Source organism: Vidua chalybeata, chromosome Z, assembly GCF_026979565.1.
Source record: "Vidua chalybeata isolate OUT-0048 chromosome Z, bVidCha1 merged haplotype, whole genome shotgun sequence".
Taxonomy (NCBI): domain Eukaryota; kingdom Metazoa; phylum Chordata; class Aves; order Passeriformes; family Viduidae; genus Vidua; species Vidua chalybeata.
This window is the reverse complement of record NC_071570.1, coordinates 25,241,889-25,269,260: the sequence shown is the minus strand read 5'-3', so window position 1 is coordinate 25,269,260 and position 27,372 is coordinate 25,241,889. Positions and strand designations below refer to the sequence as shown.

At 36.2% G+C, this 27,372-nt stretch overlaps 1 protein-coding gene across 3 annotated transcripts in view; it reads right to left on the bottom strand.

Moving 5' to 3' along the window:
• Nucleotides 1-1,074: 1,074 nt before the first annotated feature.
• The window catches only part of FCHO2 (FCH and mu domain containing endocytic adaptor 2), an 83,909-nt gene continuing 57,611 nt past the window's right edge, over nucleotides 1,075-27,372 (bottom strand). For all 3 annotated transcript variants that reach the window (XM_053968804.1, XM_053968805.1, XM_053968807.1), the window contains 11 exons: nucleotides 27,214-27,256; nucleotides 26,193-26,287; nucleotides 21,715-21,818; nucleotides 18,726-18,855; nucleotides 13,453-13,564; nucleotides 12,745-12,900; nucleotides 11,721-11,853; nucleotides 8,766-8,965; nucleotides 6,638-6,702; nucleotides 4,089-4,253; nucleotides 1,075-3,860 (listed from right to left, as the gene is read on the bottom strand). In XM_053968804.1, the coding sequence (XP_053824779.1) occupies nucleotides 3,838-3,860; nucleotides 4,089-4,253; nucleotides 6,638-6,702; nucleotides 8,766-8,965; nucleotides 11,721-11,853; nucleotides 12,745-12,900; nucleotides 13,453-13,564; nucleotides 18,726-18,855; nucleotides 21,715-21,818; nucleotides 26,193-26,287; nucleotides 27,214-27,256 (1,226 nt within the window). In that variant the 3' untranslated portion in view covers nucleotides 1,075-3,837. The remainder of the gene's footprint in view (nucleotides 3,861-4,088; nucleotides 4,254-6,637; nucleotides 6,703-8,765; nucleotides 8,966-11,720; nucleotides 11,854-12,744; nucleotides 12,901-13,452; nucleotides 13,565-18,725; nucleotides 18,856-21,714; nucleotides 21,819-26,192; nucleotides 26,288-27,213; nucleotides 27,257-27,372) is intronic.

Genomic DNA, 27,372 nt, shown 5'->3' with positions numbered 1-27,372 from the left:
ATAAAAATTACATTTTCAGTTGAGAGGCTTTTTAATCAGTCCAATTGATGGTACCTCAACAGTAGATGTGTTATCTGATGCTTTAGTATTTTGAACTGTTTTTAGCTTATGCTATGCTTGGAGGAATTCCTGACTTTTTTTCTTGCATGCTCTTAAGTATAATTTCCCTTTCATAACAACTGAAATGGAAACCAATTATCTAGCAATTGCAAAACTGAAGATAGGCATCTTAACATCTGTGCATCTTAAGCTTTGCAAACATACAAGACTTGAAATGTAATACTTTTTGCCATGATGCAAGACCTTGTTTTTATGTTAGATAGCAAAACTCACCACAGTTCTAACTCACATGCTGTTCCCAGTTCATAATCAAATACCTGAGCTCCTTCAAATACCCGACATAAATGTTATTTGGCAGTGCTAGAGATACGTTTCCCTGAAAAACTACCTGATTTTGTACTTAGATAATCACAAACCTGCTTGGACAGTAGTGATCCACTTTGCAGCAGTTGTGAGCAGTATGTGGGTACAAGTCAAGTGTTAACTGACATGCCAGAGCAGCCTCAGTCAGATCTGTTACACTTTAAGTTCAATAAATACTAGAAGAACTGAACAGCACCATTTTACATTTCTAACCAATAAATGAGGTGCTGGGGGATCAGAAAGCAAATGATACATTAACTCTCCAAGGCTGTAGCCTGTTATTTGGCCAATGTTGAATGGCCAGACTACTGCGTTAGATGGACCACTTAGTCTGACCACTAAGCACTTGTGTTCTACATTCCTGCCTGCCAGCAGAAGATAAGAATCAAGCCCTTGGACTAGTGCTTTCCTGCATGACAGGAATGGTACCTCTATTGCAGTGATATCCAACCAGCTGAGAAAGTGAATTTAGTAAGTCATTACTTACTAAGCCTCTGCAGGCTTTGGGATTAGTAGGAAACAAACAGATTCAAAAACATTTGTTCAGTTTCAGCTTCTGTTCTGTGCTCAAAGATTAGAAGGACTAAACCATACAGACCACTGAAGAAGTACTAAATTGTCTACTCTTTTTGACTGATGGAACATTAGAAATCAGAAGGAATTACTTTAATTATGTCACTAATTCTTCTTCTGCACACACAACACGATATAGGCTCATAAACAAAGACATAATGTACAGCATTTGATAGCACTATTTACAGACAGCAGCTCATGTCCATGAATCAAGACTTTTCTCATAAACATATCCACAACTTTGCCTAATCTAATTTATTTGTGAAGCAAATCAATTTAGTAAAGGTATAGGGCACTACAGACATCTCAGACATTACAGTTTAGTAAAGATGAAATGTTCTGAAGAAGTCATCTTTCCATCCACCTTCTCTGTGATGATTTTAAATATACGAAAGAATTCATTATGATCTCTACCCTTTATCACTTAAAAATCAATCTTTTCAAATGTTCAGTACAGGCATGTTTTTCTCTATAACCTTATTCCTTAAAAGGTCTGTGGAACTTAACTGCAAAAGTACAGGCAATATAAATCAGTATTTAAATTATATATTACATGTTTATTATGGGTGCAAATTTTAAAAATTTACATTTTATGAAAATTCAGAGTATTTACAATTTTTGAAAGATAAACTTGTATGCTCTAATTTACAGTCTAACGCAGTAACAATTCATAAAAATTCAGATCCTTTAGAGTTGTGTTTACAAATTAATTTTCTTAGGAGGCAGCTACAAGGGACATTGCTGTATACACAAGCAAGAACCAGCTTGCTACGTAAGTTTTTTTTTATTTTAAATCAGATAGCCACACATACTTTTTACATTGTTTTTGAGTTTCTTTACAAAATGTCTATATAAACTTGTATGGCTTCAAAATTGTAACCTGCACCCAAAGCAAATGTATGAAAAACACCTGAATGAAGGCTAGTTTAAAAGTGCTGAAACATTAACTACTTCATTTAACTTAGAAATTAATGTAATACTTGATTAAAAATAGCAATAATAGGTTTGGGTTTTCATTAATAAAATATTGTTGTGTGTTAATCAGTTTGATTGTAAAGCAGGTTACAATTAAAATTCCAATAAAAAGACCACCCTTTTATGAGTTGTAAATTTATCATCAATAAGATTAGCAAAATATAGGAGCCAAATATACTCTTCCAATCAAATCTACAGTACACTATATTCTTAGTACTAAAAATGAAATTCTCACCGGCAAAAGTGTCTAGTGTACACAACAATTTATGCAGCTTCTACAAAGGCATAATTTCTTGTAAAGCTTCAGCAGTCCAATTCATTACTGGCTTTTCATTAATTAAATCAAGCATGTTTTACTGTTTTAATAGAGAATTTGAAACAGATGCTGGTATGCTAAATGTTCATTTGAAATCGCCACATGCAGGTTATTGAATTATTTTGCCCCAATGCTTATGATTTCAACATTACAAAAAAAGCTTTGTAATACAAATACATAGAAAATTTTCTAAATTAGTGACTTGCTTGAAAAAATTACTGATATGACTGTTACTGATATGTCAATTCCCTGTGCTTAGGCTGTAGCAAGCAGATTAGATTACAATACAAATATTAAAATTGGTATCTATAAAAAAAATGAACATATGACAGGATTTGTCATCCTGCAGCCATAAAATATCCTTTATAATGCCTCCTGAAGTACTATGTGTACATTCACATCACACATCCCCAAAACCACTCGAAATCTGAAGACTTATAGACAAACTAAAGAATAATGCTGTTTGCTTTTAGAAGTTTGTTTTTCCTATCCTCACTGATTTTTCAGATTCTCCTCTTTGGTGACATTAAAATTACTTAATGAAAAAGTTTCTGAGTACTGCATGATGCAGCTCCCTTTACTAAAACCACATTTAATTGCAATTATTCATCGAGGAAATAATTCAGTGTTTTAAATTTCTTTTAAAACAAACTGCAGTTTTTACAAACCTGCTTCTAAATAAATTGCAGTAAGAAGAATTTTTATAAAGTTCTGTGCATAATACAAACGCCATGCTTTCCTGATGAAGAGCCAAACTTTGAAAAAGGAAGTGAGGCACATGAGTATCAGACTGGATAGGCACAGGCATTTTTAAAAGGCACAAATGTTATGCAATTAATATAAAAATAAATTAAATCTACTGCATTAACTCAAACAATAACAAGGACCAAAATTTTTACTAATTGCAGAAGTAAATCTCTGCTGTGTTTTGCAATTTGTAACACATTGCACTTAGTTTTAAAAAAAACCTACATGAAACAACTTACATTTTAATAATATATGATACATGGGCATCAAGTTACTTTTATATATCTTTAACTCAGCTGGTCTTGTGGTATGAATGGAAAGAAGGACTACACGAGACACAGCCTCTGCTATCTTTATAAACTGTCAATTAAAATTTGGCAATTAAAGAATCTGAAAAATGAGTATTACTTATGAAAAGCTCAAATATTTCTTACTAGATCTTCTACATTTTAGGTTTAATGTTTACAGTACAACATAAAATTTCATACTTCCATTACAATTGTGGATTACTATTTTGACTTCATCTATATAAAGTTACTAATTTTCCAACAAATTTTCCCAAATATTGCAGTTGATCATCTACAGACAGTGTTGAAGTTAACTTCAGTGCTATTGTAAAGTAATAAAAAGTTTTCAAAATGACTCTTAAAAGTGCATTTACTTTCTGTAGTTTAGCCTCAAAGTAAGTCAATATTTTTAAAAATTAATGCATGTTAAAATAGTGTTTGAAAAATAGAGAGGGCAGAGTTCCTATCGTCGCAAGTGTTTCTTGCACTCCTGATCCAATGACTTTCACAGGTACATCAACAGTCTGCCATATACCGTCCTGAAAAACAAAGGTAAATTTTTTGCAGTCAATAGATAAACCAGATTTTGTCAATATTTTACTTGGAGCAGTCTGAATAACTATGGAAAAACAAACTGACTTGTTAGAAGTGTTTGAATAAAGAGTAACTATTTATACATCACTCATTTGAGAGTTTCATATTTTAGAATTTAACACTAGTGAATATATAACATTAATTTGAATATATAAGCATATCAATGTCTTTACCAGTGGCAAATCTCTTCTTAAGAAGGGAAAGCCGATAGCCAGTGCCTACGAGTTCCACATCTGCTCCTGAAAGGGTGCTTCCTTCACTGATGAATTGCACTGCAAGTGTTGCTGGTTTACTGGGTCCTCCTGAAAGCTCAAATTTTGCTCTGAGGGATCCAGAACCTATAACAACAACAAAACTGAGAAGCTGATTATTTTTCTAAAACAAAAGGATCTCCCAAAACTTTTAGTAGTAAGAAGTGAAACTAATATGGTGACCTTTGAGATCTATTCCCAGTGGCAGTCCTACATAGGCTTTCAAAAGAGGTACAAGTCTGTTTTTTTCAATAGTCTGTTTAAGACAATGATTTAAAGAGAAACAATATAAATTTCTGCACATGTGGGTATCAGCCTGGTAATCACTTACTACTTATCTGATTGGTTCCTATAATCATTTATGTTTGCTGGTCTTACTTACTACCATCCATCTTGTGGTAGATGGTATCTGATTGACAGATAGGAGATATTATCTCCTTTCACTAGCAGAACATTTAAGAGATGTCATGATCTATATGGATGAAAGTACATGAACAAAAACATTGGAAGAAATGCGGTTCTACAGTAATGTACCCAGAGGAAAGAAATCACTATGTTTCCATTAAAGATAAGGTCTGATTAATACTTCTCACAAATTTCAGTTGATTTTTTCAGAGACAGTGGTGAAGTGGCATCACTTTGATAGTATTATAAAGCAGTAATAGTTTAAAATTACTTTAAGTCTATTTCTGTAGGCAATGAAAGGCATTTTCAAAATCCCCACATTGCTACTACTTTTTAGTTTTAAAACAGGTCTTTTCTTGCTCTTGAAAAGTATGCTGGGAAAATGAGATTTAAATAAAATTAATGGAATAATTTTACTTAAAACAACTTGCTATTCCTATCAATAATAATTGCTAAATGACAAGGAAAGTTAGTAACTGAAATGGTACTGAGCTAAAAGCAGGAAGTAAAAGGAATTGTTTCACACAGTGGCTTGTTCTTGATAAATTCAGCTTAAGATCAATTTGATTTCTTCAGTAGGTCTGCCTTATTTCAGTAAACTGGAAATTCTTTCTACTCTAACTATGAAACTCATATATTAAAGTGTTTTGAAAGTTAGTTCTATGTTTTATCTCTCTCCAACTGATAGATCATGTAATGTGTTGGACCATAAAAAGCCCCTAAAATTTTATCATGATGACCACCAGGAGAAAAGACTTGAAGACATTTGTCCTGACATTGACAGTGTTTGTGCAACTTCTCCTTTTGCTTCTGTAAGTGCAAGATCAGCACAGTATTGCTTCCTCCTGAATTGAGAGTACTATATATGCTTATACTCAAAGAAAAGGGGAGGAAAAGATGGTGAGAAGAGAAGGAATTCAGCAGAAGCAGTGGGATATGTGCAAGTCTGCTGTCAACACACTAGATGCAAACTAGTGTGTTCTGCAGATGTACAGTTCCTCTTCATCTGGCTGCATTTGTGTTTCAGTATGATTTTTCCTTTTAAAAGAAGGCACAAAGTTTGGAAAAAGGAAGGGGAAAAAAAAGGAAGAGGGCTAATCCAATGTAGTGAAGACAAATAACAAATAACTGTGAGGTTAGTGAAAGACAAATTAGACCAGACTAGAGTAATCACCTGTGTTCAATAAAATTCTCTCTGATTTTGTTTGAATGATAACCACAACTTTGCAGCCTTTACAGGAATAGAAGTTGTCTTCTCTTTCCATGCTTGTGGTTTATATATGAAACTAGTCACATTTACAGGAAAATCTGTGATTTCACAATCCTCTTCACTAAATTCTTAGCAGGACTAAAGGCCTTTCCTTTACATTAGGAGTTCATTTCTCCACAGAGGCTTTGAGGATGAGATTCTTTGGCTGCTGTACTACTTCAGAAAAATACTGCACTTGCAGAGACTGCAGGGGTTGTGACATCAACTACAGCTCAGAGAAAGGCACTGGGCAAAGGACAACTACTGGTGCCTTATGAAATATTGTATAAATTACCACTCTGAGCAGATGTGCATAGATTAATTTTTTTTCCTGGAGTCATTATGGTCAAAACCAAGACTCAAAATGTTGGTCAAGAATAATATATCTAAACTCAGGACTTTTGGATTTTTTTTTTATTCCCAGTTCTTCCACTTACCTCCTTCTAATGTATTTAAATTATCTGTGTGTAGAAAGACATAGATATTAAACCTATTTTCATTTGAGTAACTGCTCACTTCCAAATTGCATGAATGCAAAAATTTCCTATCTTATCTAAACTCTATTTTAGAACTACTAACTGTTTTCAGGGTACTTCATTATTTTCTCTTATATAGCTAATAATTAAATTTATATTTTGACATCTCACTCATATTGGAATCTCTCAGGAGGCAATTAATTGAAAAGAAGCTGGACTAGTAAACAGGTTACAGCATAAGAAAATGTGTAAAAAGGAATTAGAGGGCATAGAGGCTAAAATGATCACCTATTTACTGATAAAAATTGTACAAGAAAGCAAAACAAAAGAGTTCAACTTGCCTCCATTCTCAGACTTCTCTGAAATGCTAGATATTTTCCAATATGCTTTCATCTGGTCTGCATTCCTGTAAGAGAATGGTAGGTTAGTTACAAGTACTGGTTTTAGAACTTTATTTCCCTTGATTTACACTGGTATATTACAGACATCTCTAAAAGGAAGTCTATAAAAATATTTGCATATTTTAAGGTAAGTCTGTGGAAAACTACAGGAGGAAAAGAGGAAAAGAGAAGGGTGTGTCTCCATCACTCCAGAGCACGGAACTCAGAAGAACATACTCCCTTACACATTTTATACAGTAATTTTTTATACATTTAACACTGTCGTGTGTCCCTACGTATGGCTCCAAAATTCAAAACCCTCTGCAGGCTTAAAGGGTAAGTTACTCTGGAAGCAGTCTGGAAGCTATGCTTTGATGCTTTGTGATGATGGTAGAATGGGGAGCAACGTTGATTGTTCTCCCCTAAGTGAGAGTCCTGAGAGCAAGAATTTTATTCCATTTCCATTCTAGTAAAACCAATTGCCATCAGTAACACTCTGTTCAAGCTAACTTCAGACACTGTAAAGAGGCAGAAAAGGGTACCAAGAGTGTCTAAGCTGATAGGGCATTTTAACTCCTGGAGAACTTCCTAGCAGTTGCATCAAAGGAAAGTCAACAACTTAAAGCTGTGAGCAGCGTGAAGTGCTGATAGGTTTGAAATTGCTCCTGCCATTGATGGAGCAGGACTGATATGGTAACATTTACTCACAGGAAGTCAAGCTATAGAGACCTTTTTTCCTAAAAAAAGACCAAAACCCCACCACCCAATCCACTAAATTTAACAGGAAGTACATCACAAATACTATACCTGCATGGGACATAACTGATTTTTTTTTTCCTTTGGTCAGCTTGACAGGCTCAGAATTCTGGGTCTTGAAAGTTGCCTATGTGAATTCACTAATGCAACTGTCCCTAAGCCTTCCCAGCTAACACTGAGTGTTCTGGGTGGGTGTTCCTGCTATCACTCTGGCTTCGTTACAGAGGGCTTGTGGAAGAGACCTGGGTAGGGAGACTAGCTTCACCACAGTGTAGTTGTGTTGTTCAGATAGGATACTAAACATGTTCTTGTTCAGAATAAGCTTGCAATGTGGTTAAAAGTACTGTTTCCTTGAAACACCAAGTCAAGAAGGATTCAATCCTGTAAGGATTTTTTTTCCACTTAAAATTATACTCTATTACTACATTGTCCAATAAACACCTACAACTGTATTGCCTCCAGAAACATCAGAATCTACCCAATAAATGCATCATGTTTATTTTTCTTTTAAATTTTGCTTTGTAAGGCAGACTGATCTATAAGAAACAAAGTTAACAAAGCCTAACTTCCTTCAACTTGATGTTCTTTGCCCTCTTCACGTTAAAAAGACCATTTGGGGAATAAACAGTCCAGGATTTATGTTATAGCTGGGCAAGTATGTACATGCTGTACTGGCACAGTGATTGAATTCTGCTCACATTTGCTCCAGGGCTGTACTACTCTGTCTAATCTCACTACCCTCTGCTTGTTTCCAAAACTTGTAACATAATTTCTTATGACCTATGTCACACTTTGAAGTGCTACTGTAAATGCAGGCTCAGAAGGTGGTGGCAGATAGCTGTTAGTCTAATAATCTGCATGACACTAGAATTGAGAGACAGTGCTACCTGGTTTATGGAGAGCTCCTCAGTTACTCAGGTTTCCATTAGAAGTTAATTTTTATCTTAGAACAATCAGGATTTTTTTTAAATACTGCCTTTCTGCTACTTTTTCTATATAATCCCCTTATAAGAATACATTGTTACACACACAGAGAAAATGGTTTTTAACCATTTCAAATTACTGTATTACAATTGTCTATTCTATTGGACAAAAGAAAGTAAACACTGGATAATTCATAAAGGCTTGTATTATTACACAATTGGGATGGGTATTCACTGACTGTTTCAGTTTATGTGAATTGGCTGCACATGATCTCTGTTTTAGACCACAAAACATCTAGACATCTGACACTACACATTTTGCTATTTCTTCCTATGAAATTTTTCAGGCTATGACACTAAAGAATACACTGAAATGTATCTGCAAAAATACTGAAAATAATTAATATTACCATTTTGCAGGTGGAAGTGACTGCATGTTTATCACTCCTCCATCTACTGGTACCACAACCTGGACATTAGACAGCATACTAGGCACATTCATAGACTCAGGATTGTATTTATAATCCACTCTCACATCAGTAGTGTTAGCATCACATTTCCAATAAGTTGCAAGATTCAAGGGAGTGGACTGTATGCCATTTGAAGATACCTGTAAAAGAATAAACCATTGAAAACAACTTAATTAAAATATCCATCTTTTGGGCAGAATTAGGGGATGATGGTAATTAAGATAAATCTCAGTGCTGATAAAATATCAAGAGAACAATTGACCTCTGAGTCCTTAATCACAGAATTTTGAAGACTGCTGCCTAAATGAATTCCTGTTATTTTAATTTTAAATTAAAATACTTGAAGGAAAGGTATAAACTCCCTCTGGCCTATGAGGCTCCTTCCTGCTCTTTTATAACTTTTTGAAAGCTTTGTTTTTGTATTCTGCCTTATGCAAGATGCATGCTTGCAGCAAAATTACTTCATCCTTAGCAGTTGTGTGCTGTGCCAATTCAGCTGCCCAACCAGCACCAGAGAACACCACCTGTCATTGTGGGACAGGCAGCCAGCAGAGTAGTTCTTACTTCTTCAAAGCATTATTTTCCTGCTGCAGGAGGGCTGAATGCTGCTTCTGTAGCTGAGCTCATTCTACTGTGCTGATGCATCTCAACCACCTTCTCAATCTATCTGAGGAACCTCCTGTGTCCTGGTGCACACTCTTGCCTTTTTTTGACAGCCCAAAACCTTTTTTATCTGTCTCGGCTTCCATGTGCCAATGCCTCATTTTTACAAGAATACACAGTACTCATTTCAGCAAACCAAATGTTTTTTTCTCCCATCTTTCCCAATAAATTTGTGTGCCTTACATGCTTTTTGCAGGGTCAGTACACCAGGATTTTAAACCACACTACGCAGATGTGGAAACTACAGGTATGAACAGCTGGACTGACAGGTAATTTTCAGGGTTTTTTTGTTGTGCAGACAGTTGTCTCAGATGTTCAGACATTTCAAGGCAGGCCTAGAAAATCTCTATTCTCCCTTTGAGGTGAATATGTCTTGAATATTCATGAAGGCTTTTTATTAACAGCCAGAACATCATCTCACTGATGCACCGAATGGCTGAAGTTGACAGAGACCTCCTGGAGGCTGTCTGGTCCAACCCTCCAGCTGGCTGCCTAAGTTCCAGACAACTTCTGAACATTTCCATGAATGGAGACTCCACTACCTATCTAGGCAACCTGTGTTCAGTGCTCAGCCATTGTCACAAGTAAAATAGTGGTTCTGGCTGTTCAGAGTGATCTCCTGTGATTCAGCAAGTGTCCATTCTGATTCTGATTCTCTGCCTCTGTTTATATCAATGGGCACCAGTGAAAACAACTTGCTTCTGTCTTCTCTGTGCCCTCTCTCAGGTATTTATACATATTGAGGAGATTTCCCTGAAATTTCCTTTTTCCAGGCTTAGGAGTCCCAACACTCTTAGGCTTTCTTCATGGGACAAATACTCCAGTCCTACCATCATCTTCATGGCCCTTTGCTGAATGCTATCCACTCTCACTAGCAATGAACAACCTAGAACTGGATACAGCACCCCAGGTGAGGTGTTACCAGTGTTGAGGGGAAGGATCCCCTAGCAATACCTTGCCTAATGCAGCTCAGGAGACTATCCAGGAGACCATCTGTTGCCTTTGCAGCACGAGCAGTGAGTTGTTTGGCTCATGTTCAACATGGTAACCCACAGGACCCTCAGGTCCTTTACTGCCAAGATCATTTCCACTTGGTTTCCCCAAGTGTGCTTCTTGATGAACTTCATGAGGCTCCTCTCAGCCCATTTCTGCAGCCTGTTGAGCCCCCTTAGGAGGGCAAAATAAAAATCCTCTGGTTTATCCTGAAGGCCATCCCCATTTTGTATCATCAGCAAACTTGCCAAACACTGTCCCATCATTCAGATCATCAATGAAGCTACTAAACTGTAAAATCAGTATGTCCCCTGGGGGTCAGTTCACCTCAGTGTCTGCTCATCCAGCCTGTTTTTCACCAGCTTCTCTATATGGATTCTGTGGTAGATGGCATGGAAAGGCATCCTGAAGTCTGAGCAGACAATATCTACTGCTTTGCCCTCATCCATAGGGGCAGTCATGTCACCATAGAAGTGTGTCAGCTTGGTCAAGCCCGACTTACACTCAGTAAATCCATTCTGACTACTGTTCTATTTCTCATTGTGAGAAATCAGAATGTCATATATTCTCAGATAGAATCACAGAATGGTTTGGGTTGGGAGGGACATTAAAGATCATATAGTTCCAACCCACCCTTATCATAGGCACAGGCATCTTTCACTTTCAAGGTTGCTCATAGCCCTACCCAGTCTGGCCTTGAACACTGCCAGGGATAGATGGGGCATACAAAACTTCTCTAGGCAACTTGTGCCAGTGACTCATCACCATCTGAGTAAATAATTTTTTTTAATATCTAATCTAAACCTATTCTCTTTCAACTGCAAGTCAGAGCCATGCATTAAAATTCGTCAGTGACAGCATCCAAAACTTAGGCAATTGCAAAATCAAAGACAGTACAAGCACAAATGACAAGAAGTTCCCATCTCTTAAAAGGAGAATTTGACTTTGCTGACAAATATAAAAAAAGCAATGTTTGAAGCTTGCTTGTAGGATTGACCTGAAGCATTAGCAAATTGAAACAAGCTCTGTATCTTAGGGAATGACATGAAGGATAGCAGGAATGTGATAAGCCTGGGCAGAGTCTACGCATTTTAAGTAGAGACATACCCAGAATTGGTCTAGATGAGGGATGACAGTTCACCTCTCTGCTGGCAGACAAAGAATAATTCTTCTAATTTCTGAGTATATATAATATCTGCTGGAATTCCTTAAAAATTACAAAAGGATAAAAGTGTTTACCTGATACTTTAAAACATCCACGTTGTAATAGGATGCAGATGGATTCTGCTCTGATAATTTCTTGAGGTAGACAGTTATAGCTTGCATGTTCATCCAAAAGTCTTTAGTATTGGAGTCACTTTGTGACTGATCACTACAATGAAAGATTATTAATTAGGGGTGAAATATTACACCAGTCATTCAAGAATATCAGATATTTTAACCTTTGTTTTGCAAAATATGCTTTTTGAGTATAATTCACTTTGTCAGAAACACCTCTGCTAACATTTCAGTTATAAACCGTCATGTCAAACAGTGATTAAACTTAATTTTGTATGAATTATTCATTACATTAAGTATGAACTAACAAAATGAAATTAAATACAAAAGAATATATACATATGATTTATTCTTTCAGTAATTTAAAAAATACAGCATTCAAAAACATTTAGCTTAGTGTTCAAATAATTTCTCCAATAAATGAAATAAACTACTCAACTTAAATGGATTTCTGCTAAAAAAATTCCAGCTTTTCTATTTTTTTAAGAAACAATATCTCCAAATGCAATTATGCTACTCAATCAGCAACCTTTTTTTTGTACAAATTCTTCTGAGCATGCTGCTACACATCTGAGAGATAGTTATGTAAAGAACTTGATCAGTGTAATGATTCGGCTTTAAAATATACTAGCAGATGGCAAATGAGAGTACATGAATCTCCTACTACTTGTTTTCCATTTAAGCTTACTATTTCATCATTTAGGTTTCCCATTATTACTACTGTGTAAAGAAATTATAAAATGTATATGAAAACACAGACACATTTACAAATTATTTTTTATGGCTCCTGTTATACTCAGCACAAGTTTTAAGTCCAGTAATCATTGAGATTTTTAATAGTGGCATTGGAGAGAACTAAGCTGAACAAGATTAATTCAGAAAATTATATTATATGTAATTCAATCAACCAGACTGCAAAGAATTCTGATACACAACATTGTATCAGAATTATGTAGCTTACAATTATGTTAAAAAAATACAAAACCTGTATACAAGCTGTGTATTTGGAAGAATCTGTTCTAGTTTGCTTGTGTTTTTCACCCTGAAGCAGAGCACAGCAGGAGATGGGTTGCTGGTGAAGACTTTAATAATCCCACTTGGGAATGATATTGTCATATCACCAGTAATCTTCACGATGCATCTAGAAGAGAATAAAAAATCAGCTTCATTGCAACTCATTAACTGCTTAATTCTAATACTAATTTTAAAGCAACCACTGTAATTTCAGAATCTTATGAACTGAATTTAAAACAGAAAATCAGTCTCAAATGAGGGCAATGTGACTATGTACTGCCACTTTCAGCTTGGACCTAAGATGAAATATGAAATAAAAAAAATTAACTGCTTAAGCATACAGTAGTCTTGGATATTTTTCAAGCTTTGAAAACATGGCAACGGCTCTGCCTAGGCAAGGCCTAAGTCGCATAGCAATGGATTGAATGTCACAGGGAATGAAGTGCTTTCAGCTGCACAAAATTACATGTAACACCTACCTGACAATGATAAAAATCCTTGTCATTCTCAGTGCTGTCACTGAACACATTTGTGTAAAGCAAAAAAACCCCTTTGAAAAAACCCCTTTGAATTCCCCTTCTAATGTATACTCATTGCCCTCCCCCAGTATGAAAAGTAGACCCATTGTCTTTTCTTATTGTAACTCAATACATTCAACACAATTCACTATTTAACTAACTTTGTGGGATCTGCTCCTTTAAAGTAGGCGTTAACAGATTCAGTAAGAGCTACTGCAACAGGCAAGGTGTCCTGGTTTCCAAGGCTGACGGGGCTGGGACCACGTGAAACACCTAGAATACATACAGTGTATAAATTTAATTTTCAAAAAGCTTAGTAGATTTCAGAATGGTTAACTGTATCTGTAATTTTCACAAGACTTTACACCAACATCACAGTCTCATCTTAGGTATTACTTTTAAAGTGTGTAGAAATACATAAACATAGTACAGCACCAAAATGCTGCTCAGCAGCATAGGAATATAGGTATGACTATTGGTATGACATTATGTAAACAGACGCAAGGAAATATATGACATAGAGGAACACTGCATTAAAATGGCCACTGGCGGGGGGGGGGGAAGTTAACAGACACAAAGCAAATTGACTAGAATGCTTTAAAAAAATCCCTACTGTATGCTTTTTTGTATGGAAAAATGCATGATAAAATGGTCACAGAAATACAAAGAACTCACTAAAAGTAAAAATGAACTTAAATGCAAATTCATCAATATTACCCCACATAAGTGAACTGTTTAACACTTCTTTTAACCTTTTCAGCCAACAAACACTGCAATTCCCAAGCAGAAATTGTTGGAGAAGTCTTCACTTGTTGCTCATGCCAACACAACACAATTCCAATATAGAGCTGTATCAACCAAGACCTCATGCTAAGGCTTTTTGAAATACGCATATACTCTTGATGAAACAGTTTGTCATGGGATTTCATTTTTCACAAATTTTCTACATGTGTATGGAATACAAAAGACAATACTAGAAGTTTCTTCTTTTTTATTTAGTGCAGCAGTGTAGTAGATAGCATCTTATGTTTTTTGCACCATGAAGAAATGGTCTGTATCACATAGTATTACCTATCACAAAGTCTTTATATTTTCATATGCAAATTGAAAAACTTCTGTTTCATACCACAAAGCAGAGACAAAATACTTCTGTATAATATTATTGCCAATAGCAAATTAAACCTGTTTACTCTAAGTGGCTGTCCTTTCTGAGCTCTTTCAGAAGTAAAAAGGAAGTTGGGACCTTGCTCTTCACAGAGCACCTAATATCTCATATTAGACCTTAAATTAAGAGATAAGTGAATGAAGTAGTGACAGAAAGACAGCAAAAGACAGGCTGGTCTAATTCTGCTACCTCATACCTCTCTCTTCATTACAATTTCTCACATAAGGTAGTAAAATGTTCAGAGTACTTCTCAGTGCCATGAAAACATTTGTGCAACACTGAGGCCTCTAGATCCAAAAGATCTAGTCGAAAGTGTTGAAAACCAAAAATTCTTAAATCAACTAATTCTTATGATTCTGGCTAAAACCCATTGATTTTTTTTTTTTCAGTATGAACAGTAGGTTGTTTTTCTTTTTTCTTTCAGACAATACATGGATCATGATTCCAAAGTTTTTTCTCTCCCTGAAAACTACCAATAAAAGCTGTGATTCTCAATAGTCTCAGGAATTCAGAAATAATTGTATCAAGAGGCAAATGTACAATAAAATAATAAGTTGTCAATTGAAATTCCATTTGCTGAAATACTGAACTCCAGAATTATTCTTCACTAAAACCAAAGTGTACACTCAGTGAATGTGTCACTACAGTTGCTGAGCTGTTTTAATGTCTTTTTCTGCCAATTTACTAAGGAACAACAAACAACTGTACAGCAAACAGGATTACCTTGTATACAGGTGTATCAATTATTTTAAAATATTTTACTTAATAGCCTTATTTAATTTTTAAAGCAATATTTAAAAAATTATGCAGAGTAATGCAAACATATTAATTATATTCCTATCGGTAAAAGACAAATACTGTTTGCTTGACTGAAAAGTGATATTTATTAGAAAAAATAATATGCTTTTAACTTCTTTTCAAGGAACACCAAAGCAAATACATATGTATATATATTTCTCAGAGACCTATTTGGGGAACTACAAATGAGATCACTTCTCTCTTCTTTGCTCTGCTCCTACTGTTCATCACTCTTTGAGTTAAGAATCTATGCATTCTCCTAGAAACCAATAAACTGAAAAATAAATAAACTATTATACATTCAACAAGACCCAGTACTGGGTCTTGCCCTTGTGTCACAACAACCCCAGGCAGTGCCACAGGCTGGGGCAGAGTGGCTGCAGAGCTGCCCACAGGAAAAGGCCCTGGGGGTGCTGGTGACAGCAGCTGAACATGAGCCAGCAGTGCCCAGGTGGCCAAGAAGGCCAATGGCATCCTGGCCTGTACCAGCAATAGTGTGGCCAGCAGGACCGGGAAGGGATTGTTCCTCTGTACTCAACACTGGTGAGGTCACACCTTGAGTGCTGTGTCCAGTTTTGGGTCCCTCAATTCAAGGAAGACATTCTGGTGCTGGAGCACATCCAGAGAAGGGCAATAGAGCAAGAGAAGAGTCTGGAGAGTAAGTCATATGAGAAATAGCTGAAGGAGCTCAGGACATGTTGCCTGGAGAAAAGGAGTGATAAGGGGGGGCTTATCACTCTCCACAACTGCCTGAAAGGAGTGTAGCAAGGTAGGGGAAAGTCTCTCCTCCCAGGCAATCAGCAATAGGAAAAGATGAAATGGCCTCAAGCTGTGCCAGTGGAGATCCAGCCTGGACAACAGCAAGAATTTATTCACTTAGCATGGGCTACCCAGGGAGATGGTGGAGTCACCATCCCTGGAGGTGTTCAAGAAATGACTGGAGTGCTTAGTGCTACTTTAGTTGACAAGGTGTGATTGTTCAATGGCTGGACTTGATGATCTTGGCAGTCTTTTCCCAACCTTCATGATTCTATCATTCTATCATATGAAAAAAACATAACTGCTTGTCCTGATGCTGAAATTCACAGTTTTGTTGCCTTGCTGCTGAGAGTACAATTCAATGCAGCAACATTCAGCTTCAGGGTTTTCTATACCTGCTGTGAAGTCTCAGACAGAAGGGAAGTGACAGAGATGCATGAAGGCATCCTAACTTCATCTCAGGCTGCAGCCCAGATCAAGGCTCCAGGTCTATCACCTTTGGCAGTGATGGCAAACCTGGCTTAAATGCCCTGTCAGCTGCCTCAGCCTGATCACCACTAGTAGACCCTGAGCTGTGCTGACACAAGAATAGTAACAGAACCATGCAAATGGTTGCAATGACACCTTCAAAGTGCAGACCAAAACTGCAGAACAAAAGACTGCATCATTGGTCATAAAAAGGACAGATGAATAAAGCTCATCAAGTGGGAACAAAAGAACACAGGAATAAAGACCCAGAAAGTTTTAATACTGGCTAAACACCTATCATGAAATAAATAAAATAAAATTTATTTTAAAAAGTACTATATTTATTATGTCTGTTTTCCAAGATCTGTATTATATGTAAATATAGAAACATTATTACCTACTTGTTAGGAGAATTAGGATTGCCAAAGTAAAAATATATTCACTTTACTTGAAATAAAGTAGTAATGCCAAACTGAAGAACCAAGGCCAAGTTTCAGCTTGTTTATTGAGCAGGGAAGTGGATAAGACAGAAGATAACATTATATAAAAATGGTTACATCAAGTCTTGGTGATTTCAGCAACGTACAACTTGTTATGTACTTGAGATGTCAAGCAACTTGTATGTGCCAGATACCAGAAATATCTGGAGAAACTTGTTTCAAAAGAAATACAATTTTATTAGATGTAGTATATTAGGATGATTAATTAAGACATAAATGTGCTTTGAGTACAATACCTGGCAGTGTCTCACAAAGCTTTTCAATTGTAGAAAGATTTTGAATCAAAAGATCATTGTCTATTACATTTAAATGAAACAAAACATTGCAAGAAAACAAAACATTTCAAGCAAAAATAGATGCTAAAATTAATATTAAAAATATTTTGCAAATTAAATTAAGGCAAAAGCATAAGAGAAGCACTCTATTATGCATGCCTTATAGTTCACTTGGAAGAAGATAATCAGAGTCAATTCTCCATTATTCAGAACAAATAGAGTAAGGGGAACACTAGATTGTGCAAAAGTCAAAAGAATACAGAATATATTGCAAACTATATCCTCATGCCCCAAAGTATTTCAGTTTTTTGTACTGCCTTTCCCATTTTCCCACGACTATTTAATTCATACAGTCAATGCAGATGGAACTGGCCTTTTTTATTTTTCCTAGGCCAGAATAATAACCACATAAAACCTTACTGTCAGCACACACCTCCTTACCTCTGCCTCATCTCATGATTACACTCTGCTACTGTTTCCAAAACCACACATACATATCTCCCCAGAGCAGGGGATATTGATGCTCTTGCCACCAAGAGTCTGGTTCCTCGACACCAGAGCTGAGACCAGAGAATGTGAGCCTGGATAGACTCTGGCAACCAAAATATTAGTTGTGTTTCTGTGATGCTTCTCAGTATTTGTGAAACTGGTGGACACTGAACTGTAAGAACTAAGGTTGGGCAGAACTCAGTAGCTTTGCTTCTGCACAGGGTGGAAACGACTCCACTGCAGAATGCTCACTAGGTGCTGTACAGATGCTCTTCAGAGCTGCTGGGCCTAATTGAAGAATCCTTGGCATCAATAACATTTGCAGATAACTGAATGATAACTTGACAGCTTGATTTAATTTGTGACTAAAGGTGTAATGTGTTCAGGAATGAAATTGTTCAATACTGCTAAATAAACAAGTTAAAATGTCTTAAGCCCTGCCCTTCCCAAACTAACAAAAAACCCCACTGAAATTAGTGGCAATACATGAAGACTAATTTGCTTTTCATCTTAATCTTTCTTGTTTAAATGTTTGTTTTGCTTTTACTGCTTAACTTATATTATTAACTAACTTGAAGAAAAAGAAGCATTAGAACATAAAAGAACCCAGTTCTGTGAACATTTGTACTCATTGAAATTTTTCAGTATCCCTAAGTATTTCTGCACCTATACAATAACATCTTCTGAACAAATATATGATAACATGTTGTACTTGATACCAAATAAGAATTCATGGAATGTTAATTGTGAATAATATTTCACTAAAGAACATGCCATAACTGGATCTATGGTCTAATCTAATTTAATCTCCTTTCCTGTGTCTCAGTGTCACTTAAAAGCAGACATTGCAAAGAATGCTAGAAGTACCTGGACTCGAATATGAAACAACTAACTCCAACAAATAGTTCTCACAACATGTGCAGCCTAGTGGCTGAGTTGTCCTATTTCTCCAGTAAGATAAAATGGTTAATTAAACTTACCAACTGTAGGTGTGTTTGCTGCACTGAGGGAGGCAGAAGAGGATATAGAAGAAATGCTCTCTGCACGTGCCAAAGGAGCTGCTGGAGGTGGACTTGAGTTAGAGGTCAGTGGAGGGCTGAATGGCCTAGGCTGAACAAAAAAGATCACAAGAATATAACACAAAGTGGTTTTAAAGAGATTTAAAAAATATTGTAAATAGAAAAGTTCTTATTTCATGCCCCAATCAATTTAATAATATTTCTCAACATAGTTTCTTTCATGTTTTATCTACCCTAGTTTTTAGTGTAAAACAGAGAACCTGCATTTTCCAATGTAGTAAATCCCATTATTTCATAGATTATAGATTTTTTTTGACAGAGCAGTCAAGTCTATTATGTTTGATTATGCAACAGCCTGTCAATAATACTAATATAACACAGTATCAGAAACTAAGACTACAGACCTGTGTGTGTGGCAAACAGATTTAGAGAGCTAAAGCAGAGCTACTAATGAATTGGAAGTGAGAGCAGCAGAGGGCAACTAAAATAGCTGTGACTGGAGTACAGGAGCAAGAGATGAACAGGCTGTAGAACCAGGGTTTTTTCAGCCCAGAGAAGAGAAGCCTAAGAAGAGATTTATTAGCAGGTTCCTACTAGGTAAAAAAGGGCACACAAAGAAGTCAGAGTCAGGCTCTTCTAAGAGATGCCAGAGCTACAGCGAAGAAATGGCAGCCAGACTTTGGGAAAAAGTCCTTCTTGCAACCTTTTGGTAAAATCCTGAGACAGGCTGCCAGATTGGCAGATTGAAAAATCTCCCACTCTGGAAATTTTCAAAACTCAGCATGTTCTTGAGCAACCTGATACAGTTTTGAAGTCAGCCCTTTTTTGAGCAAGTTGGCCTAGAGAACTTAAAAGTCTCCTCCACTCTAAATTTCTAGATGGTTTTAGGAATACACTTTACTGTTAAGGTATTTAACTAGTGATCATGCTATCTGAAAGGTACTGAAGGTACTGAAACCCCCGAAGCATCATTTTGCAGGATAACTGTAGAATCCCAGAAGATAAGGGGATAATGTGTATGTCTGAAACACTGATAGCTGCATGAGTGTGGAACCAGCTGAGGATTGTTTGTAATAACAGGCAAATGATACTGTTGTTAATGACCCAGGGCTGTTGATACTGATCAAGGACTGTTAGTAATAACCAAGGATTGTTGCTACTAATAGACAAGGCCTGCTGGTAATAACCACAGATGATTGTTAATAACCAAGGACTGTTGGAACTAACAGACGAGGTCTGCTGATAATAACCAAGGACTGTTGGTAATAACAAAGTGAAAAAGAACAAGATGTGTCCGGAGAAGGCGCTATGCAGTGGTTGGCAGCACTTTTCCATGACATCAAGGAGCTCAGGCTCCTGCAGATAAGCACAAGAACAGGTACAGCTCAAGTGCAGGAATGAGGCAGAGAAGTGAGCATAGACTGTAGGGGGGTAACAAGACCACACAGGACCCCCAAAGCCCTCTGACTGAATTCCAGAAAGGTCTGAAAGAATGAACTGTGCATGATAACTAATTTGCATAGAAAACAAGAAACTTAATTCCAGGGTGGGGAAAACTGGTACTCCCAACAAGCCTACGTGATACATCCAGGACATTCCATCAGCTGAACTGACACTGGAACTGGTAATCTCTCTTTCTCGCTTTTTATTTCATATGTTCCTTTGTCTCTTCCTTTTTTATTCTACCTCTTTATCCGGAACCTATTGTCATATGCATATATAGTAGGTCAGGGACTAACATACCAATTTCCATGTGAAGTGCATCATTTAATAATAAAGCTTTGTGAGTTTTGTGGACCCTCTGCATTTAGTCATTCCTTTCGACCATTAGCATTTGTGCATCTTGGGTGTTTCCTTCCCCGTACGAGCAGGACGTCACAGTAACTTTTTTCCCCCATTCTATTGCACTTGTTGGCTTTGATAGAGACAATGAGAATTGTAAAAGGAGATAACATATAATGAAGACAACTGGCAACCTTCTGCTTGTATCCAGATAATGTAAATTTCAAAAGCAACAGTGTAAAATGAATGTAGCTTTGCTCAGGGTCATACTTTATAGCAGGACAGATAAATTCTTCTATTTAGTTATGATGACATGAAGAACAGATTGCTTGGGCTAAGAACAATTACTAAAATTCTGCATTGGAAAAAGAAAAGAATTTCAAAATACACTCTGTTCTGATCCTACAGAAAAGCAAAACAGTTTGAAAATATTCTGTCAGTTTTGTCAAAGCATAAAATAAGAATTTTGTTTGTACGAAGAATATGGTGAAAATATCTTGCTGCTTTGAATGACAATTATAGGATTTTACCACAGGAACATTTTTCCAAAACAGGAAGTTAAATGAAACCTGCAGAATACTAATATTTACAGAGGAAATTAGGCATGGCCGAGTCTGATAGGTTGTTTGGTTATTTGCATTCTTTAGCATATTCCTTATCAGCAGGAGAACCTGCATGGCAGGTACATGCGGAGTGTGTGCAACTTTTCACTATCCTCATGGGCAGCAGCTGTGATCTACCACCTCCCTTCTCCACAGACCAGCACCAAGTGCAGGGAGAAGTCACAACAGGGCTACTTCTGTCAACATGCAACTGAAAAAACCCCCACTCATTTCCCAGAGCTTTGGTGATATCCCTAAATCAAGGGAGGTTTGTTAATAACTTCAATTGTATTTTGTCTTTCATTATCCAATTACCAATTTGCTCAACTGAAAACACTTAGCTGATGCAAAAATTATGGTTTGGACCTTTGTACTTGTGTTAATAATTATTTGTTGTAATGAGATAGTTATCGTAAACTATTACCATGCCTATTTGGCAACGTTGAAAACATGCTTATGTGATTCCTTGAACATTTTCTAGAAAGTAACTTCACTGTAACAGAGTAAATGAATGGTTTATCTGAAATCAAGTCAAAATGGCAAATAAAAAAAAAATCCATACGTACTATTTCATTAATCCCACTAAGTTTCCCAGTAGACAGCTTTGGTCTTGAAGCAGGCCTTGGAGGGGGTACAATGGTGCCCACAGAAAGAGGAGTGGTGGGCCTTGCTGAAAGAAAGCAAAGTTAAGAAAATATTAGAAAGATCACACTGAACATAAATAGTTATTTACTTGAGTTAGAGTATCTAGAAGTGATGTTTCTACTAGAGGAGTTACCACAAATCTAAGTGCTTTTAAAATAGTGCCATGTGATACCCTGAAAAGTGCACCTAAAAACAGCATCATGGGCTTTCTCATTGCTCTCAAGTAATTTTATACCAACCAGTCTTGGAAGTTTGTATGTGAAAATAATTGTTTTCGCAAGCGCAATTACTTAATCTTTGAGATTTCATTGCTGTCTGACATCCCACAAAAATACATTCCCACTTCTAGAAAAGCAACACTGCATAGTTAAGAAAAAGCAATGCCTTTAAATGAATAATTTGAATTTTCTTCTATTTCAAGCTTAATATTTACTTCACTGTCCCAACCGGTATTAACAAGCAGTTTAGTACATTCTAAGTAAGAAGATGAGTTAATTTTAACATCAGTTGAGCAATAGTAACAAAAAGAAAAAATGAATCCAAAGCTTGCTTTTTGGAGTCAGTTATTAGCAAAGAGTAGTACAGAATGCATGCTTGGCATACCCTTATTTGTATGAGCACAAGAAGACACTAAACTATAGTCCAGTAGTGCTGAAGATGATGCAGAAGATATTTCAGCAGCAGTGCCAGTTTCTTCAATGAATAATTGTTCATGGCATAGAGAGTTATTGAAAAGGTCACTTTGTTCCTCAGAAGCACAGCTGTTGGAAGAATTCCCAAGCAAAGCAGAAGAGGCAAGGCAGGCATTTTCAATTTTAAAATGTAATCTTTGGGGTTCCTTCTTGTCTGTGCTTGTGTGTCTAATTGTAAGAAGTTCATCAGCAAAGGAAATCCACTGAATCTGAGATCGTGAAAAACAGGATAAAGTACTGGTACTCCCTGATGGCGCTGCTGTAACACCAGATTTGCACAAAGTGCTAATGGTAAAGCCTGGTGAGGATGGGCTTATAGACCCAGAATCTGTCTGGTGTCCAAGCAAAGACTGAGATATTCTACACCCAGACAAATCAGAGGTAGATGATGAGGAGCTCCTATTGTGCTCTGTTAGGGTAGCTGAAGGAAAAGGGAAGAATTGAAACTAGGACCAACAATGAAAAGATAAAATTTTCAATATTCAAAAAAGTATTCAATATTCACTGCACAAGGACTACTAGCCAGCATGAAAAATAACTGTTCTACTAAAGTAATGCCCCCAACTCACAAATAGAAGAAAGAAAAAGCCAGTCACATATCATATGTACTTCATTCATACTGCCAACCATGCCCCTTTCCATTTTTTAGTACATTAAAAAATATTATTGTTTATCTCTCCACTTAAGGCTCTATTTCTCACAACTTTCCCTATTCCTTTGATTTCCTACCTGTTATGATTTAATTTTTTCTCATTTTTTTCTCATCTTTGTCCTTTCTTTCTTGCATTTTTGGTTCCTCTCCACAGCTTTCTGCTTTTAATTTGCATCAAAGTTATATAGTCAAACCTATCACGTTCCTTCCAAAGACTTTTATCCTCTTAGTTCTAATATTTGTAATAGGAAGGTCCAACAGATCTGGCTTTCAGGTGAACGAATGAAGACAATGGAGCCACAAGATTCAGTCTGATAGTTATTCTGTCTGCATCAATCTGTATCTAGTAAGTAACAATATGGATGAGGCATCATCCACCTCAGTTTTTTTTTTTCCTTTCTCATCCTATAACCTTCTGACTGCTGAAAAAAGGAGTTTTCCACAAGTGTTCCCTGCACTTGCTATTGTCTGTTGCTCTAGATGACAACAGAAGCAGAAAATGCAAGGTTAGTCCATTCTCAATATCTTGCAGATTGGCAGAGCTAGGAGCAAAAGCAGTGACAACCAAAATCAAAAAAATAAACACATTTAAAATTTCAGATCAAAAGTATAGTTGTTCTCTCTACAGTGGTCCTTTTGTCGTAAACAAATACATTCTCGAAGTCCACCCAAATGTTAAGAATTTGAACAGAGCTTCCCCTTTCAGGCAGATATTTTAACTATCGTTCAAAGGCTTTAAAATGCTACTATAAATCCTATTTAAAAACAGTGTGGAGATGTTAAGAACTATTTAAAAAATACATATGGATGAAAATAAGGAAGAAAACTAATAGAAGCATTTTTAAAATATCAAGAGCTAGCTAAAAAATGTCTGTTGTATTTGTTCAAGATAACAAAGTTAGCTTAAACTTCTAATAAAATGGGATTATTCATGGATGACCAAAAATTACTTCTGTTCTGCATAAACCACTCTTTGCTCAAATACCAAGGTAGTTTAAGTGTTCAATGATTAACATGGTTATAAAACAATAGATAAACAAATGTTTAAACCATAAGGGACATTAGTTGTGTTGTATTCCACACAACTAATGTATGTAATTTAAGTTTTGGATTGAGATTTTCAAAAACTTTAAGCACCAGCTTACTACTAAACTTCAAGCTGAAGATAAAATATTGATTTCGAGCAAAATACAATCTGATAAGTATTTTTAAAAAACTTTTAAAACTTACTTGCAAGTTAGCAAGCATTAGAACTCAGTTTAAACAACATGACCTACATTGATCCAGTTTTTTTTTACCCCAAATGTATTAGAAATTTGTTAATACTTTGGAACACTTAGTTTCTATTTAATTTTACAGATTATTTCAAAAATGTAAATATCTTAGTTAACTTCTTGAACAACAGTCCTTGAAAGAATTATTTAATGGATAAGTTTGCCAAGGCACAGATGTATCTAAATTTGATTTATGCCCACAAAACCTTCTTTTGCCCCAGTTTCAATAAACTGCAGGGCTCTGTGTATAAGCCTCATGGGTATGACTAGGGTAGATGACTTCCTGTAAGATACAGCTACAGAGGATGTTATGGATCTCTGTCATTACTCATCAGACAGAGACTACTTTCACCACAGTTCTGCTGCCAGGAGGAACTGTATGAAGACTTCCTAACCTGCTTTCACTACTCATCCAGGCACATCAATAAACACCTGAATACAGCTACAACCACCAGCAACAAGTTCAATATCCTCTGCCTTTCTCTGCAGACTCTAACACAAGACCAAAGCTATCAAAACAGAATACTTTAAGAAAGCACCATTTTTTTTCAGAATATTCCAGTAATATATATATATCTAGAATTTATTACTAAATGTATTACCACACACGTGGTGGATTCACTTGCCAATACTACTAACTGATTATGTAAGTCGGGATGAGAGAATTATAATGAATTCTGTAAGCCAGATTTATTAAAATTGTAACCTTTAAGGAATACGAATTTGTAGTGAAAGACTAAGTTCTTAAAATCTGAAGTGTTACAAAGCAATGTTGATTGTTGCTAAAAGAACATTACTTAAGCCAAGAAATAACACCAGTTTTTCAGCATTCTCCTATTGATACATGTATTCTTCCTTATTGTTCTTCAATCTGCATGATCATGCACAGAAGAAAACTACTAGAAAGCCATAATGAACTAAGAAGTGAGAACTATTTTCGGAATACAAGTACTTAGTTAAAAAAAATTCAGTGAACACACTTCCTTTCTCAGGTGTGTGGGAGGAGGAAAGTGTCTGCATTAAGAGAAAATTAAGATGTTGGAATAAAGATACACAGTAGGTAGACTGAAAAGAAGTATGGAACTATTTTTTTGCAAAGACCAGGTTTCAGGAAAGCCTGCCAGTGTCCCACTAATATCCTGCAACCCAAAATTCCCAAGCAACATGTGCTCTCTCCCTCTACCTCCCATATGCCACACACCATAATTTTTCTTGCAATATCCCTGCTTTCAGGATCTCATCTTAATTCATGTCTCAGTCCTGTCATTTTTATCCATCTCTACTTGGCTTATGCCTTCACATCTCTTAACAGAATCTCCTACAGGAAACAAGTTCTTCACAGCAAAGCTCTGCAATGCCTTTGTACTACATAGCCCAGTTGACTTTCCTGGAAAGAAGAAATCATCCCTATTCATTGTGCAAGCTCAGCTTGTCTCACACTTGCTGCAACAACCTCCATTTAATCTCCCAGCCTTACCAGATAAAAAAAATGGATTACATTCTAGATGGAGAACAATTATTCAGTAAGTATGAGAAGGCAATAAAAAAGGAAGGAGCAAAACAGAATTTCCCTAAAGTGTCTAGGACTCCCTCTTCCTTCTTGCTCTCTAGCTTGAAAGCCTTATATGCTGCCTTCTCAGTCATTAATACTAAGACAGTATATTGCTTTATAAAATTCTACAGTTTATGCATCAAAGCACGTCCCCTTGCAATAACTGAAAAAACAACACCAGAACATCTAGAAATATTGCGAACACCATCTCTACCATCAAGTATTTTACCTGAGGAAGATGAGGATGCCAAAGAAGCTGAAGAGGAAGATTCAAGAGAAGTGCTGAAGAGTGGATCCCATGCCAGGAAGTCACTGTTCCCCTTTCTATATTAAGAGTTAAAATTGGAATAGAAATGAAAGATTTATGCATTCATAAAAATCAAGAACTTCAGTAGTAGTTTGATGATATAATAATTATAATAATCACAAAACAGTTTGACTTCAAAGGAACATTTAAAAATTCTGTTCCAACCATGCTGACATCCACTAGACCAGGTTGTTGAAAATCTCTTCTGGACTGCCCTTGAACAGAGACAGGGCACCCAGAACTTCTTTGGGCAACCTGTTTCCACATCTCACCAGACCTCACAGTAAAGAATTTCCTCCACATGTTTAATCTAAAACTACTCTCAGTTTAAAGCCACTCCTCCTAGTCCTGTCACTACATAACTCTTGTAAAAAGTCAATAATACGATAAAAACTTTTGACAAATTAGAATATATTAGTCTTTGCATCTAAAAAGAAAAGAATTATTCAAAAGTTGCAGGTCAAATAACTGATTTACATAAGGAGACTGTCTTAGCCAACACTTTGGTGAAAATTTGTGTGCGGACATACTCCATAATGTCAGTTAAATAGCTGTAATTCTGAGACCTACATCTTCAAATTAATTTATTTCAGCATATATACACATAAGCAATGTACGCAGATCAGCATAAATTTGGGGTTTGCAATCTTAAACACTTTACCACGGAACACCCTTGGATGGAAACTACGTCTGCCTTATGTAAAAACATTGTGTAGCCATGTAATTATAATTACCAACTGAGATTGATCACAATAAATCACATGTATTAGAAGGGGTAAACAAATGAATGGAAATATCCATTGATACACTTAGGCTTATAATGCAATAGATGTACAACTTCAGATAGGACTCAGCTGTCATTTCCAATGAGTTTCCGAGGTTAGAAAAATAAGAACAAATTCCTGCAAAACAGCATTTGATAGAATTTTAAATTTGAACTTACTCAGTAATTGGAGCAGAAAGTTTTGATTTTGTTAACTCTTCACCTAAGAAAAAGATACTGTATTATCACTAAAAGTGTGAAATATAAAATAAAAATTTCATTTTCATTATAAAATGATAGTTAATATTAATGTTGGCAGTTTAAAACAAATTACTATTA